Source organism: Pseudoliparis swirei, chromosome 3 (genome assembly GCF_029220125.1).
Source record: "Pseudoliparis swirei isolate HS2019 ecotype Mariana Trench chromosome 3, NWPU_hadal_v1, whole genome shotgun sequence".
Classification (NCBI taxonomy): domain Eukaryota; kingdom Metazoa; phylum Chordata; class Actinopteri; order Perciformes; family Liparidae; genus Pseudoliparis; species Pseudoliparis swirei.
The window spans coordinates 23,438,677-23,454,203 of NC_079390.1; the positions used below are offsets into that span (position 1 = coordinate 23,438,677).

General features: G+C 43.3%; 1 protein-coding gene and 2 long non-coding RNA genes across 3 annotated transcripts; 1 reads left to right on the forward strand and 2 right to left on the reverse strand.

Moving 5' to 3' along the window:
• The first annotated feature begins 413 nt into the window (after positions 1 to 413).
• sar1b (secretion associated, Ras related GTPase 1B) lies at positions 414 to 7,561 on the forward strand. Its single transcript, XM_056442036.1, has 7 exons — positions 414 to 600; positions 3,272 to 3,347; positions 4,595 to 4,714; positions 4,936 to 5,001; positions 5,142 to 5,245; positions 5,836 to 5,967; positions 6,062 to 7,561. Exons 2-7 carry the CDS (start codon positions 3,290 to 3,292, stop codon positions 6,176 to 6,178), a joined length of 597 nt encoding a protein of 198 aa, XP_056298011.1. The 5' UTR covers positions 414 to 600; positions 3,272 to 3,289; the 3' UTR covers positions 6,179 to 7,561.
• A 4,041-nt stretch (positions 7,562 to 11,602) lies between these two features.
• Positions 11,603 to 12,992, reverse strand: LOC130211358 (uncharacterized). The gene is made up of 2 exons (XR_008835013.1): positions 12,111 to 12,992; positions 11,603 to 12,038 (listed from the first exon to the last, which is right to left on the reverse strand). It is a non-coding gene; the product is annotated as an uncharacterized LOC130211358 (long non-coding RNA).
• Positions 12,993 to 14,052: 1,060 nt separating this feature from the next.
• On the reverse strand, positions 14,053 to 15,093 carry LOC130211370 (uncharacterized). Its single transcript, XR_008835018.1, has 2 exons — positions 14,518 to 15,093; positions 14,053 to 14,412 (listed from the first exon to the last, which is right to left on the reverse strand). It is a non-coding gene; the product is annotated as an uncharacterized LOC130211370 (long non-coding RNA).
• Positions 15,094 to 15,527: the final 434 nt, after the last annotated feature.

Here is a 15,527-nt window from a genome sequence, read left to right on the forward strand (position 1 = left end):
ACGTGGCATTTCCGCCGGTGCTCTTGGTGTTTAAAGTCGGAATGGAAACAAGATAATGTTATTTAGTGTGATGAAACCGGTCAAATGTCCCATAATCCACCCGGATATAATTTAAGAGTATTTCCTACGTTTAGTTTCAGCGGCATTTTATTGCCAAAAGAGATCGTTTAAATTACTTTAAAGTCCAGATTACTGTCTGAGATAAATCGTTTCATTGTCGTTTTTTTCAAGATTCAAACCAGTCTTTGTTTCCTTTATAAAATATTGTATGGAAAAAAACATCCAGTGAAACAAGTGTGTTCATCGTAAAAAAAAAAAGGAGGGGGAGAAAAGAAAGGCGGTACACGAAGGGTTTACTGTAGTTGTCCTGTCGGACATATGATGGTGTAACACAAGCAGGAAGCGGCTGGTTAGAGTTTCTGGGAGTTGCTGGACAGCCATTGCAGCTTCGTGGCTCACTCAACAAAACACCGAGAAAAAGGAGAGGAACACCTGACAGGCTGTCTTTTTCTTTTCTTTAAGGGACCGGGAGACCAACTTACATGATTAAAAGACCGAACGCGCTCTGTAAATTATTCAACACCTAAAAAAGAAAACCGGGTGAGTGTTTTTTACGATATAATTTCCCCAGAAAAGGGTCGCGTTCGGCATCCTCTGCGCTAGCTCACGATACGCTCACCGCTGCTAGCTCGCTTTTATAATCGAAGAGCTTTCGAGCCGGACACAAGTTTGATTTATTTCAACAGTTATAATGTAGAAAAGGAAACGAGTTGCTGGTTTGAGCCCCCGGTGTTGCTGGTGTGCAGCTAACGGCCGGTTAGCTCGCGGAGCTAGCTTCCGCTCGATGCTGCAGAATATGACACGTAGCTCGTTGCTTCCTGCTAGCTGCCTTCTTATTGGGCCTCACCCCGAAGCTGTATAAAGTCACACTTAACGTGTCTGTGTGTGTTACTTCGACACGAGTTGATATCATATTAAAGTGCGGTTCTTTTTTGGAGAATTTTTAATTTTTTTGGTGACGTAAAATCTAGAGCCAATGTAACTTTAGACGTCAAAGTAACGGTTAGCCAACTAATCTGCTACGTTGACAACTCGATCCACGTTAACGTGAGTGTCTCTCACTTTGATGGGAGTCACACAAGTCTCGTGAGCTCTATTTTTGCTCCCAACTCCCGCTTGTAATCTTAAGATTAAGAGAAAACGAAGACAGTTTCAATTTTGGGAAAAACCCGTTTCTAAAAGGTCGTTGTTTGCGCACGCAAATTATTTTTGTGTGAAGACACATTTCCAGTTGTTTGAAGGAAGGAGGCAGAAAAGCATCGAGGCGGATGCCGATTATAATTCTGAAGGCGAGCTGTCAATACGTGCAGCGAGGCAAATACACGTAAACAATCCTGTCCTCATATATTCCTAAACAGATGTGTTGTTGATGTTGTTGCGCCATTTCTCGTCAAATCCCCCCGGTCACCTTCACTTTAATGTGGTTTATTGTGATTTTTTGATCATTTTGTTAGTATAAACCCCTGAAAAAAACACCAACACAACAGATTCTGCTGCTTTCAGTTGCGCCACATGCAGGAGCCTCGGTCTCTGACGCCGGCTGACGTGTCGGTCAGCTGTGTTTGTTTGGGCTTGAACTTTGGCCGCTTTACACTTTGGCCCTGGAGTTGTTTGCATGTTGCGTAATCGGGGCCAGAGGTCGGCCCCGGTGGACTTCACAGGTTTCGTACAGTCATGGAAAACCTGGGAAAGTCATGGCATTTTAAAATGGTCATTTCCAGGCCTGGAAAAGTCATGGAAAAAACATAATGGAAATTTGTTAAAATCACATGTTCATTCACGCCGAGTTTGAAATAATTAAAATATTTTTTTAAAGAAAGACGCTCAAAATATAAGCCAGCGATAGCTCTCAATACGCAACGTGCAGAGATTTCAGTTTGGTGATGGAAATTTGGTTTAAAGTCCTGGAAATCCATCGGTCAAAATGTGTAAGAACCCTGACTTCACTGCGATGTGACCGTCTCCAAAAGCCACGGGAGCGAGGCGGCGCTGGCAGACGAGGAGAGACGAGCTCGCGTGCTCGAATGAGCAAAACACAGGTTTTGCTTACACTCAAACAGCAAGCGGATGACGTCTCAACGGGTCTTATCCATTCAGTTCTGATTGAAATACAATCTGGGTAGCTTATCGGAGGCGGCTCAGACCGGGCTTCCTTTGCAGACGGGTCGGTCCGACGGCGTGTGATCGGTGCTCGCCGCTCCTGTCCAAAGACTCCGACTGGAATCAGCCAATCATCAGCTGGAGAAAGGCTCTCATTGTTCTTATCGCCAGCTGCCAGAATCTATCCCACTGCATATTCATGCGGCTCAGTTCTGTGATGGGTTCTGATTGGCGTCAGAAGAGCAGAAAGTCTCTTCATCTTCCGGCGGAAACTGAAAACACATTTTTTCCGACTATCTGGATTAAAACACAGATTAGCACTTCAGTGGCACTGAAATAGCTCTTATTATGGTACTTTCGTAGTTCGACTATGTTGAGGAAATGTTACTTTCTGTATTCTTGTTGTTCTTAGTTTGTACTCTCGGTTGATTCACATATTGTAAGTCGCTTTGGATAAAAGCGTCTGCTAAATGACATGTGATGTAATGAACCTCTACTGTATCCTCATCAGGAGGATTTACATGTCATCTGACCAAGAAATGTGCTCTTAAAATGTTAAAATCTAAATTCAATAGATTACATAATACAGTTGAACTTCCACCTTTCCTCCGCTCGTGCAACTTTGAGCGTAATTTAAACAAGCAGTGTGTCCTCTGAGTGAATTCTCAGCATAGATTGTTCCCCTGGGACATTTCAGCTCTCGTGACGGCGCTTTGTACTTCTTCTTTTCTCGGAGGATCCCGTCTCCACGCCTTCCCCTCAACGCGTCCCTCCGTGACAGTTGAATGCTGATGCTGGCGTCTCACTGCTGACACGTCCTTTATTAACGCTCACTGTGGAGCTCAGTGTTTACGGGCGGGAGCGGGGACTGTGGATGACATCGACAACAAAAATAACTTTTAGATAGATTATCTGCAGGGGGGGGAGGAATACGAAAAGATCCAAAAATGAGACGCGTGTGTAATCTGTTGTAATCTCATTGCTTCGCTTCCTTTTTGTATGATAATTGTGGACGTAACAAATGACGCATCCCGGCTGGGTTGTGTTTGTCCTCCTCTGTGCATTCATGTCTTCTCACGTCTGCATTTTGTTTTTGTTTGTTTCTCTCCAGGATTTAACAGCTCCGGATATGTCATTCATATTAGATTGGATTTATAGCGGGGTCAATAGCGTACTACAGATGTTAGGTAAGTACCGGTGAACCACTAACCCACGTTAAATAGTCACGGCAAAGAGTTTTAAAGTGGCGCAGTGAGAAGCTCTAAGCTGCTGTTGAGATGTTATGTAACATCGTGAGCCGGTTCAGCGTGGAGACGTCAGCTCTGAAGACTGGAGCCGAGTCTCTAGAAATCCATTCCAGCTGTGGTAGAAGCAGCGTGTGTGTGTGTGTGTGTGTGTCTGATAAATAAATACTGTGATGTTTCAGCACCGTCCGGACCGGCTGGTCCACATTCCAGGAGGACGTTCAATGACTCCGATCGGCCGCGCTAACAGATGTCACGGAGCCTTTAATCTGCCATCGATGTCTTAAATTAAGGGTTCTCCACCGCTGTAGAAATATATATATATATAAATCACGATTACCGCTTTTCCAAATAAACAAGAAAAAAAAAGATCATAACTTGACGGCCGGTGAGCAGAATAACTCCCCTGCTCACCTTCACCGCCTCCGTTATGGATCGACAGGTAATGGACGCACGGTGGAGCGTTTTCTAAAATATCAATTTAATAAAATAATAATAAAAACGTTCCAATTTGTGTCAATGAAGAGAGATTCATCGATCAGGCAACCGACGACCATGTTGACAATGAAGTAACATTTCCTGATCAACGGCAGGGGAAAAAGCTTTTCCGTTTTATATAATAATAATAATTAATAATAATTTGAGTGATAAAGACTTTCGAAGACGTCCCGTGGACATCGGCACCGGGCCGGTTATCCTGACCCGCCTGTCGATGTGCACACAAATGCCTCTGATTACTGCCGGGAGTCTGGAAGTCGTATTCAAAGATGCATTTGATGCGTCTCTATTTGTCTCGACTGGTTCTGCGTGTTTTAAGTAGAGACCGGTTTGTTTTCTGGCTCACCGGGCGAATGCGATACGACAATCTGACACGGCAACGCCAGCACGAAACACTCCGAAACTCTTCGTCCCCGAGCTCCCGCCCATCCGGTTCTCCCCGTCGGACGGGTTGTTGCCGCGGTGACGTCCCCGGGGACCCGACTCGGTCCAAAAAAAACATGTCCGCGCAAAGCACGACGACGGGAGGCGCGTGTTTGAATATCCGGTTCAGAGCGAGTCTTAGCACGACGACTCTCCCAAACCTTCTGAACCACCCGGTCTCACGTCGTGGAGCTCGTCTCCACTGACGCGGTTTCTCGTGTCCCGGCTTTTCATTCCTTCTCTCACATGTTTCTGGGGTTTTTTTTCAGGACTGTACAAGAAATCTGGCAAGTTAGTTTTCCTTGGCCTGGACAACGCCGGCAAGACGACGCTACTGCACATGCTCAAAGATGACAGACTGGGACAGCATGTGCCAACTCTACATCCAAGTGAGACACACACACACACACACACACACACATTCAGTTATCGCCAATTATGTTTTCTATTTTTACACTTAGCAATTTGTACGAGTTGTAACTGTAACCACGTGAACAACGTTTGGTTGTATTCGTGTGTATATATATATATATATATATACACACACTACACACACATCTTTTAACTGAGTTTCAGATGTGTTGATCTTTGTTTTGTTTTTCTCCTCCAGCCTCGGAGGAGCTGACGATTGCTGGCATGACTTTCACCACCTTCGACCTTGGAGGCCACGCACAAGGTGTGTGTGTGTGTGTGTGTGTTGGCGACGCCCCGATGTGGCCGTATGGTTGTTGAATGACCCGATGGAGGTATCGGCCGTATGTGAAGCAGCTGAGGACTGACGCTCGTGTTCTTGTTGTCGTGTTTTTGGTCACGCAGCCCGCAGAGTGTGGAAGAACTACCTCCCCGCCATCAACGGCATCGTCTTCCTCGTGGACTGCGCAGACCTCGTCCGATTGGCCGAATCAAAAACGGAACTTGACGTACGTACCGGGGACCTGAACGTGTCGCGGAGCTGTGGGCGACGGCGTAGAAGAGAAACGCCGCCCGCCAACGTCGGTTATACAAAGAAGAATATTCCAACTGTGGCCGCGATGCATTATATATGAATAAAAAGCCTTTTTAGGTTAGAACATGTTAATGAGAACGTTATGAGAGCGTCCCAATGAGCTCGACCTCCTGTCTAGACGCCGATTGGCTGTAACGCTCCAGGAAATCCGCCGACTCTTCAAAGTGAACGCCGGCTGAGGACAGCGGAGACGATGAGGACAGTTATGAACTCCATTCCACTTTCTAAATGCTAAAATAAACAATAACATCTTCACTATTTGTGCTGCTGGCGGCGTTACCGTGGGGGGTTTTCTTTTCTCTTCGCCACCGATGTTGAACAGTCGCTCAAAGAGGAGGCGTGGCCTCTCTGCCTTTGATCTCCGCCCTATTTACACAACTCTGAATTCATCCGGCGCTCGCAAGACAAACACGAGGCCAACGCTCGAGGCGCTGAATATCATCTTATTTAATTCCTAGTTTTTTAAAGCCGCATCGTAATCCCCCCCCCCCCTCCCTCCATCAGGCGCTAATGACGGACGAGACCATCGGCAACGTGCCCATCCTGATCCTCGGCAACAAGATCGACCGACCGGAGGCCGTCAGCGAGGAGAAGCTCCGGGAGATCTTCGGGCTGTACGGACAGACGACGGGCAAGGTGGGCGGACGTCCTCCGGTCGCCACGGAGATCCGGCGGTGGGTGTTTTGTTGTTGTTTTAATTGGTGTTTATTGTGACCCCCCCCCCCCGTAGGGCACCATCGCCGTGAAGGAGCTGAACACGAGGCCCCTGGAGGTGTTCATGTGCAGCGTGCTGAAGAGGCAGGGCTACGGCGAGGGCTTCCGCTGGCTCTCCCAGTACATCGACTAGAGCCCACGCCACGCCGCCATGGGAGGGAAGGGGTGGGGGGGAAAGAGGGAGGGGGGCGGGGCGTGCGCTAAAACCCAACCACTCAAGACGCCCACCGTTGCCACCAGTACCATCACACTCAGCCCCATGTTTGGTTAAAACCAGTCTGCCTCGGCCGTCGGGGAAACCAGTCCAACTCGATCCCAATAGACTTTTATTGGTCGAACATTTGGTTCCACACACACACACACTCGTTTCCATCTGTCTTTTTTTTTTTCGAAGAGTGACATCGTTGGTTTTAAATTCAAACGGATGTTTCTTTTCTATATTGTCTGTTGTTTGCCCCCCCCCCCCCCCCCCCCATCTGAGTGTGATGATGGATGCATTATAACTGTAAATCTGTACATGAGTCCTTTGGTATGCCAACGATCCCCGAGGAGAGAGAGAACGTGGTTGTATACATTGCAGAACACTTTTTTTTGTTTTTTTTAACAGTAAAAAACATTCTTTCAACTCATTTAGTATTTAATCGACACATTTTGGTTTGTTTCTTTTCTTCTTTATAACATTCCTGTACACTAACTGCGTGGCCACGTGAGCGGCGCTCGCTCGAGTCGTCCGGTCGACCCGTTTACCACCGCAGTGGACCGGTCCACTCCTCGGTCTCTCGGGGGGAGGAGGGGTAGAAGCCGACTTCTGTCTCGTGTAGAAAGGATCCGCGTCGGCGGGCTGAGCCCCTCTTTTGTTTAAAGAAAGAGGAGCGTTTTAATAGTAGATAAATAATGCGGGCGGAGTCGGGTGAAGATGAAAACTATTTAAGAGACAAAGTTGTGGATGAACAGCATGATGATGATGATGGTGTGCAGGGAGAGGAACACACACACACACACACACACACACACACACACACATCCAGCCTGCAGATATATTTTCCGGCACAGACCATGTCCAGGTGGACTCCAGTGACCCAGTGTAGATAGTGTAGAGTCCCACAGCCTGACCACACACACACATGGCATGTACAATACCACCGTACATGGATTTTTTATTTATAACTGGTGTCCTTTGATCTATGTGCATTACCAGAAACTATTATGCATGCCTTGTTCTTTTTTTGATTTGTAATGATCATTCTTCCAGAGAGAACATCAACAGGAGGGGGAGGGGCTGAGGGGAGGGGGGAGGGAACAAAACAACAAAAAAGATGCCAAAATGTTGGATGAGAGCTGATTATCATGTTTTCTTTATTTCTTTTCTTTTTTTTATCAGAAGCGATGAAACTGCGCCTAACACACTTGTTTCTGTCCCGTTGTGTCTCCTTCATTCCTTCGTGAGCGCTCCCCACCCGGGTGGAGACTCGCTGTTTGCATCATAAAAAATGTAATAAATGTTTTCAATGAATAACGAGGCGTTAGCGTCCATCCGTCTTATCTTTTTGAGATTAGTTTCTTTTTCTTCGTAATAAAACTATAAACGTTCTGCACTCAAAATGCCAAGAAAGTGAAAATTGCAGATTCAGCAAAATGTTCTTAAACCATTAAAATTGAAACTCCTGCAGAAAACTGCCCCCTGTGACTAAAGTTATACATACATATTTAGATTATTTATTCAATGCATATGCATTGTTTATGTATAATTATTTTTATATGCAGTCTAGTAGTTACTGAAGAATATGCAGAAATATGTATTTACCTCTAGGTTTATTCATTAAATGTATAGCGTTTGACCTCTTAAAACCTTAAATATTAATCTAATAAGTTTTATTTGAAGGCTAAAAATATAATAAACTTCTTTTTTTAATGCGTTTTATTATAATCTGAAGCCAATAATTACACCAGCAATACACGTCGTGCAGGAATTACTCATTCAAGATATATTAATGACTCATTTAAGGTATAATAATTATTCATTTAATGTATATTAATTACTAATTTAAGGTATAATAATTCCTCATTTAAACTATATTAAGTACTCATTCAAGGTATATTAATTAGTGCTGTGAAAAATAACGCGTTAACTCAGTTAATTAAATTACAGGTTTAACTTAGTTATTTTTTTAAACGCATTTAACGCATGCGCAGAATGAGCTTCCAATCCGTCTGTTGTTGGTCGTCTCGAACCAGCAGCATGTCATTCTGTCTCTACGTGTCACGTTAACACGACTCCGATCCCCGTCTCGCCGGATGCCGGCGTGTGTGCGCACATCGGGACGAAAAAATGTCACTTGCACCAATGTTTTAATGCAGGGGTGCTCAATATGTCGATCGCGGTTGCCGCAGAGTTCAGATGCCGGTCTTCGCGCATGAAAAGTCACTAGCACCCCCCTAGGCTGTGTTCTTTCCCCTCTGCTGTTCTCCCTGTACACCAACAGCTGCACCTCCAGTCACCAGTCCGTCAAGCTCCTAAAGTTCGCGGATGACACCACCCTCATTGGGATCATCTCTGGTGGGGACGAGACCGCCTACAGGTGGGAGACTGACCACCTGGTGACCTGGTGCAGCCAGAACAACCTGGAGCTCAACGCTCTAAAGACAGTGGAGATGGTTGTGGATTTCAGGAGGAATGCAGCCCCACCCGCCCCTCTCATCCTGTGTGACTCCCCCGTCGACGCTGTGGAGTCCTTCCGCTTCCTGGGCTCCATCATCACCCAGGACCTCAAGTGGGAGCTGAACATCGGCTCCATCACCAAGAAGGCCCAGCAGAGGATGTTCTTCCTGAGGCAGCTGAGGAAATTCAACCTGCCAGGGAGAATGATGGTACAGTTCTACACGGCCATCGTTGAGTCCATCATCTGCTCCTCCATCACCGTCTGGCACCCTGCAGCCACAGCCAAAGACAAGTGCAGGCTGCAGAGCATCATCCGCCGGCCGAGAGGGTTATCGGCTGCAATCTGCCTTCCCTCCAGGTCCTGTTCACTTCCAGGTCACTGAAGCGGGCCAGAAAGATTGTCGCTGACCCCTCCCATCCTGGTCACTCCCTGTTCGAGTCCCTCCCCTCGGGAGGAGGCTGCGTCCATCATGACCAAGACCACCCGCCACACCAAAAGTTTTTCCGTCGGCAGTCGGGCTCATCAATGGAACCCGGACTGACTGACTGTCACCCCCAGGACTACCACCTCTTCTTCCACCTTCCTCTCTCCTCCTTCTTCCCGCTCCTTCCTCTTCCTCCCACTCCTCCCTCCTCCTTCTTCTTCCCTCCTCCACACACGTCACTTTAACATGCACTTTAACTTGAGGCCTCCTCCACACACATGCCACTTTATTTGCATGCACTTTAACTTAAACACACGCCACGCGTAACACACTTTTAACTAAAACACACCACTTGAAGCACACACCCAAACACTTTCACATTATTTGTTGTCTTTCTGTCGTGTTGATTGTTGTTTGTTTGTCATGTCCAAATGTTGCACCTTCCACCAAAAAAAATTCCTCGTTTGTGTAAACATTCCTGGCAATAAAACTGTTTCTGATTCTGATTCTGATTCTAACTGTTACTCATAAAATGTAGTCAAACAAAAACGGAGCAAATCACCGTGTTCATGGCCCGGGCAAAGACAGCGCGGTCTCCTGGCTTCAACACGTTACTGTCAGGGAAGACACAGCGCACCAAAAAAAAAGTTTTTTTGTAAAACTTTTTACCTTTTCTGATTCCGCTAGCTCTTTGCTAACTTCCGCTAGTACTTCCGCTAATACCTCCGCTAATACATCTACTTAGAAAGTGTATTATGTACGTTTTCTCCGTCGAAATGTTGCAAGACCCGACTTGCTGCATTGATCGCGACTTTAGACATTGTGTGTTAGGGCTCCTCTTGTGAAAAATTATTACGAAATAAAAGAAAATGTATATGTTCTTTGCAAAGATGAGGATATGTTGAATGCTGGGATACCAAACATGCCCATGTTGATTGACGTGGTCTGCGTGAGCGAGCCGTTTAAAGGGAAGGGGCGGGGCTTAAGGACGCCGCGTCCTCAGTGGAGTGGAAGAGGTTAACCCTCCTTTACATTTACTAACATATTTTACCCTCGGGGTCAATTTGACCCCAGCAATTAAAACCTACAGAAAATTATTAGAATTAATATTGCTTCCCAAGTTTAAGTGTGAGGTACTTTATGTTTGTTTGTTGACTACCTAAATAGCCCTTTAAATATATAAAAAAGTTGATATTTCTTATAAGTTTGACACAGTGAAAAACAGCCTGGGGTCAAATTGACCCCAAAGAACACCGACATTAAACATTGAATGGGGTCAAATTGACCCGAAAGGTAACAGGAGGGTTAAACATTCTGTTTAGGATGAAGATGTATTAATGTTCCATATGGAAGAAAACTGCTAAATAACTGCTGAGTTGCAGCACCATTGTATAGAAGAATGTATAAATGTATATATCCGTCTTTTGTCATAAATCTCTATGTTCTCACAAAATATACCGAGAATATCGGTAATATGTGATTAATCATGATTAATCCACAGAAACCTGTGATTAACCCGATTAAACATGTTAATCGTTTCACAGCCCTAATATTAATTAGATAGATAGATAGATATATACTTTATTAATCCCCAAGGGGAAATTTGTCGTCATTTTAAAGTATATTAATTACTCATTTAAGGTATATTTATTACTCATTTAAGGTATCTTAATTACTCATTCAAAGTATCTTAATTACTCATTTTAAAGTATATTAATTACTCATTTAACGTATATTAATTACTCATTTAACGTATATTAATTACTCATTTAAGGTATATTAATTACTCATTTAATGTATATTTATTACTAATTTAAAGTATATTAATTATTCATATGTACACCGAGATTTACCAAAATATTTGGTCATGGACATTTGGCTTAAAGTCCTGAATAGTGGGGTCGGATGCATGTGTAATTTTTCTCAGTCATTTCAAATTGGTGTTAAAGTTTGGTTTTCACTTCTAAGTTGAAGTTTAGGGTCTATAGAAAAATTTGAGTCCGAGTGTCAAACACACAGATAAAAAATGGCCTCTAGGGGGCGCCGCAAAATATGTAAACTGCTACAACTTTTGATTAAATTAACCAAATTTAACAAATGAGGTATGTATGGATTCAGAATTAAAAGGAGAAACTGGTATGCTAAGCATTTGGTGACCAGATAAAAATAAATACACTTTTAGCCCAAAATATTACATGGACACAAGCGAAATTATGCTTTTTTAAAGATAAAGTCTGAAAATATCCTCACAGTTGCTAAGGAATTTTACTTTTTAATGTTATTTCACAAGTCAAGACTGTGTGGTGATTAAACTGAAATTGAAATGCTCCTCACTCTTCTATTCTATGCCCTAGGAGGCGCCGCAAAATGTAGTAACAGCCATGAACTTTCTATGTATTGATTTAGGATCAGGTGTCTCGACTTTTTTCAGTCAGTCAATCAATCAATCAATCAATCAATCAAGCCAACAAGCCAACAAGCCATCATTTTATTCACAAGAAATTTTCACAAAAGAACTTTATATCTGGAAGAAAGTAAATCAATAACAATAAGAAGATAAACAATAGTTTTTCTGGCATTCAAAAAATGAACAGAGGACCATAGGGCTAACATTTATTCTGAGAACTTCACTCTACAATGATAACTATAATTTACTTCTTTGATTTATTCTATGTCAGTCTTAGAAGTTCTGACATGTGCACTTGCACAGACGTGTGCACTTTAACTTCGCCTTCATGCACTTGCACCGAGAACTGGCAGGTCGACTTGTACAAGTACTTGTACAACCACACTTCACATCTAGTTGTAATACGTCTTTGGCAAGTGGTATCGTAGTCCAAATGGGAAGAAGTTTGCTGTCCTCTTCTTTCCACCCATGGTCAGTGGGGTTGTTGTCAGGCATTATAGACCTAAATGAATGAATACATAAATGCATGGTTTTTTTGTGATTATATAGTACTCAAATCCATACAGGTGCATACATGTGGGCTGTTGTCCAGATGCTTGCTTGGAAGACACTCCTTTTGAGATGTAGATCCAAAGCATCCATTGTTGGGGGGATTCTTTCAACATCCCTCGTCTTCTGTGAGAATAGCCTCATTCGAAGAAGATCAACATCATTTTCCTCATTTGATTCACTGGAGTACAGCCTACAGACAAAGTTTACTGCAACTTCTTTCAGCCTTGGAGAGGTTTGGAATGGAGTCTCAATGATGGTTGCGAACTCCTCTGTCAAGTGTGGAACTTCGTGCATCAATTTGCAGCAGGATCGCTTACCCCTGAACTTGAAAGAAGATGTGCTGTCTGATCCCGTGAATGCGTGGAAGAGAGCCATGGCTTTACATGTTTCTGTGCCCAGTTTTGTGGCGAGAGTGTTCAGGGAGATCATTCTTGATGTCTTTCCAGTTTTGAAGCAGATCCAGATTTCTGCAGTTGCATTCAAAGCCTTGATATGATGGAAATTACTCAGCAGGATTACGACAACATCTGTGTCTCCAGTATAGACCATCCCAACTGATGCTGTTTGGAGGGCATGGAGAAGATGCACTAGGACACGAGTGTCAGCTTCCTCGTGGTTGCAGCGATCCATTGGAGGACTGTTTCCAACATGGTGGACGCAATCATCTGCTGTTATGTAGACATCTTTGTCATCTGGGAACTGTCCATTTGTTACAAGCGCAGTTGACAGGAATGAAAACAGTTCTGTCTTATTATCCTCATTTGCCAGAAATGCCTGCCAATCTCTTGGGACTTTGGCAGTGCCAGAGATGCGTTGTCGGGTGCCTGATCCTCGCTTTTCTCTTGTTCCTCCTTTGATTGTCAAAGCACGATACTGGTCCCAGACGATGTCCACTCGTGTTGATCTTTTCTGGTCACGTTGAACTCTTGGGCAGAACACCTTGTCAAGTAGGACTCAAAGGTCTTCCCTTGGACAGTCGTGCCAGGCAGTGAATGGATAAGTGCTCCACCATCAATGACAATGAAATCATAAAGATCTGGTGCAACTATCTCCTCACTGTCAGATATTCCTCCACTCTTAGGATTCCACAGGATGTAAAACAACAAATCTGATTTCGTACAGGAGTTGAGGGATCCTTCGCATGACAATGCAGGTGGGTATGGCGAAGACTCGTGGCAGAAAAAATCTTCCAAATTCCCACTCCGGCTTTCCAGCACAATGAAAGCTTTCCCATAAAGCTCTGCATGACGTTTGAAGTGCTGCATCCTCAGTTTAGCTGCTGTCTTCTTGCGTGTTTTCTTCTCATGGAACAACATCAAGTTGTTTCGCTTGATCGGAGCTGTCAGTGGTGTGTCATGTGAGTCCAGCACATTCTTTTTGAAGTTGTTGTACTGCTCTTGTCATAGCAACTTTGAGGACATTTCCAGACTTTATCTCCAAAAAAAGCATAATTTCGCTTGTGTCCATGTAATATTTTGGGCTAAAAGTGTATTTATTTTTATCTGGTCACCAAATGCTTGGTATACCTGTTTCTCCTTTTAATTCTGAATCCATACATACCTCATATGTTAAAATTGGATAATCTAATCAAAAGTTGTAGCAGTTTACATATTTTGCGGCGCCCCCTAGAGGCCATTTTTCATCTGTGTGTTTGACACTCGGACTCAAATTTTTCTGTAGACCCTAAACTTCAACTTGGAAGTGAAAACCAAACTTTAACACGAATTTGAAATGACTGAGCCTTATACGACCCCACTAGAATCCATTGGTCAACATGTGTGTGAGTCCTGTAGAATACACTGTGCCATCGGGCCACTAGGGGGCGCCCCTGCAGTGTGTCTGCAGAGGGAATTGAGGCTCAAGAATGGAGGTGAAGAAAAGCTCCTCCTCCCAGCCATATGTATAACTGTATGAACCCATAAGCACGAGCCCAATCTAATATGGAGATGGCGACCAATAGGAGCTCAGGGGAGGGACGACCATTTTTTATTCCGAATTTTAATGGAGGAAAAAAGTCCAACACACACACACACACACGCGAACACACACACAAGCACACTCACACGCGCCACAGAGCCACCAGGGGGCGGCACAGGAAGGCAACAGAGTATCTCCACGACCGCCTCCATCTTTGAAGTCTTTCTGAATTCTGCACTACCAAGAGGTTCCACCGGGCGGCGCGGGAGGAGGTTCGTGTTCGGCCGCCATGCCGAGGGGGTAACTTCGGAGGTCCCAGAGGTCACCAGAGGTCACCGGGCTCTTCTTTAACGTAAACACCTCGGCCAATCACAGCACGCCGTACGAGTACGTTTATTATCTGCATGCTAGAATGAAAAATAAGTCACGTTAAATAAGGAATTACACAAAATGTATAAGTGTAACGTTTATCAGAGTGATATATATGCGAGACAGCAGCAATTATTCATTACATTGATAATGACATTACAATAAATAACGGACGCTGAAAGAACTTTTGGGCCAGAGTCCTCCGTCATCAAAGTTCTGCACCGCCGTGTTCCTCTTCAGGGTTGTGGGTGGAGCTTGAGGCCACGGGATATCCCAGCATGCACCAGGGGAAAGGTTCCGGTTCCCCTGACTCGTCCGCCGCCAGGACTCTGAGGAGGAAACTAGAACTAAGTATATAACTACGGCTATATTATTATATTTGTATATTGCTATATTGTTATAGTCTTATATTGTTATGTTATATTGTTATATTGCTATATTGTTATAATGTTATAGTGTTATAGTCTTATATTGTTATATTGTATAATAAAGGTGCAGGTCTGGGATCAGTTGACTTGCTGAAGGACACGCACACCGGTCTCCGGGGTGAAAGTCCGGAGCGTGACACCTTCGCTCCACATTTAAAGTTTATTTTCAAAATGTGTATTTAAAACATTTTATGAATGAAACTCAAGATATCATCGTTATAATTCTTTATTTTAAAGGGACTAAAATACAACTGCACCTTTACATTAAGAAATATGCCGACTTCAGCATGAATAAGCTCTGGTAAAGGTAAATATATATATATATATGTATATACATATATAAATATATGTATATATATAAATATATGTACATATAGAAATAAATGTATATATGTATATATAAATATATACATATATATGTATATGTATATATACATATATATGTATACATATATAACACTTATATATATATGTATATATATAAATATCTATGTATATATATATACATATACATATATATATGTATATATATATGTTGTCAATATATGACTTTAAATTATAGAAAGTTCAATTAAATAACATCTCAACAATATGCATTGTCAGCTGGATGAATTATATTGTACTTTAAACATAATATAATAATAAATACATTTTCTCAAAGTAAAATAATCGAATGCATTGAAGTTGAAAATGTGCATCTTAGAATAAAGTCATTAAACTACATT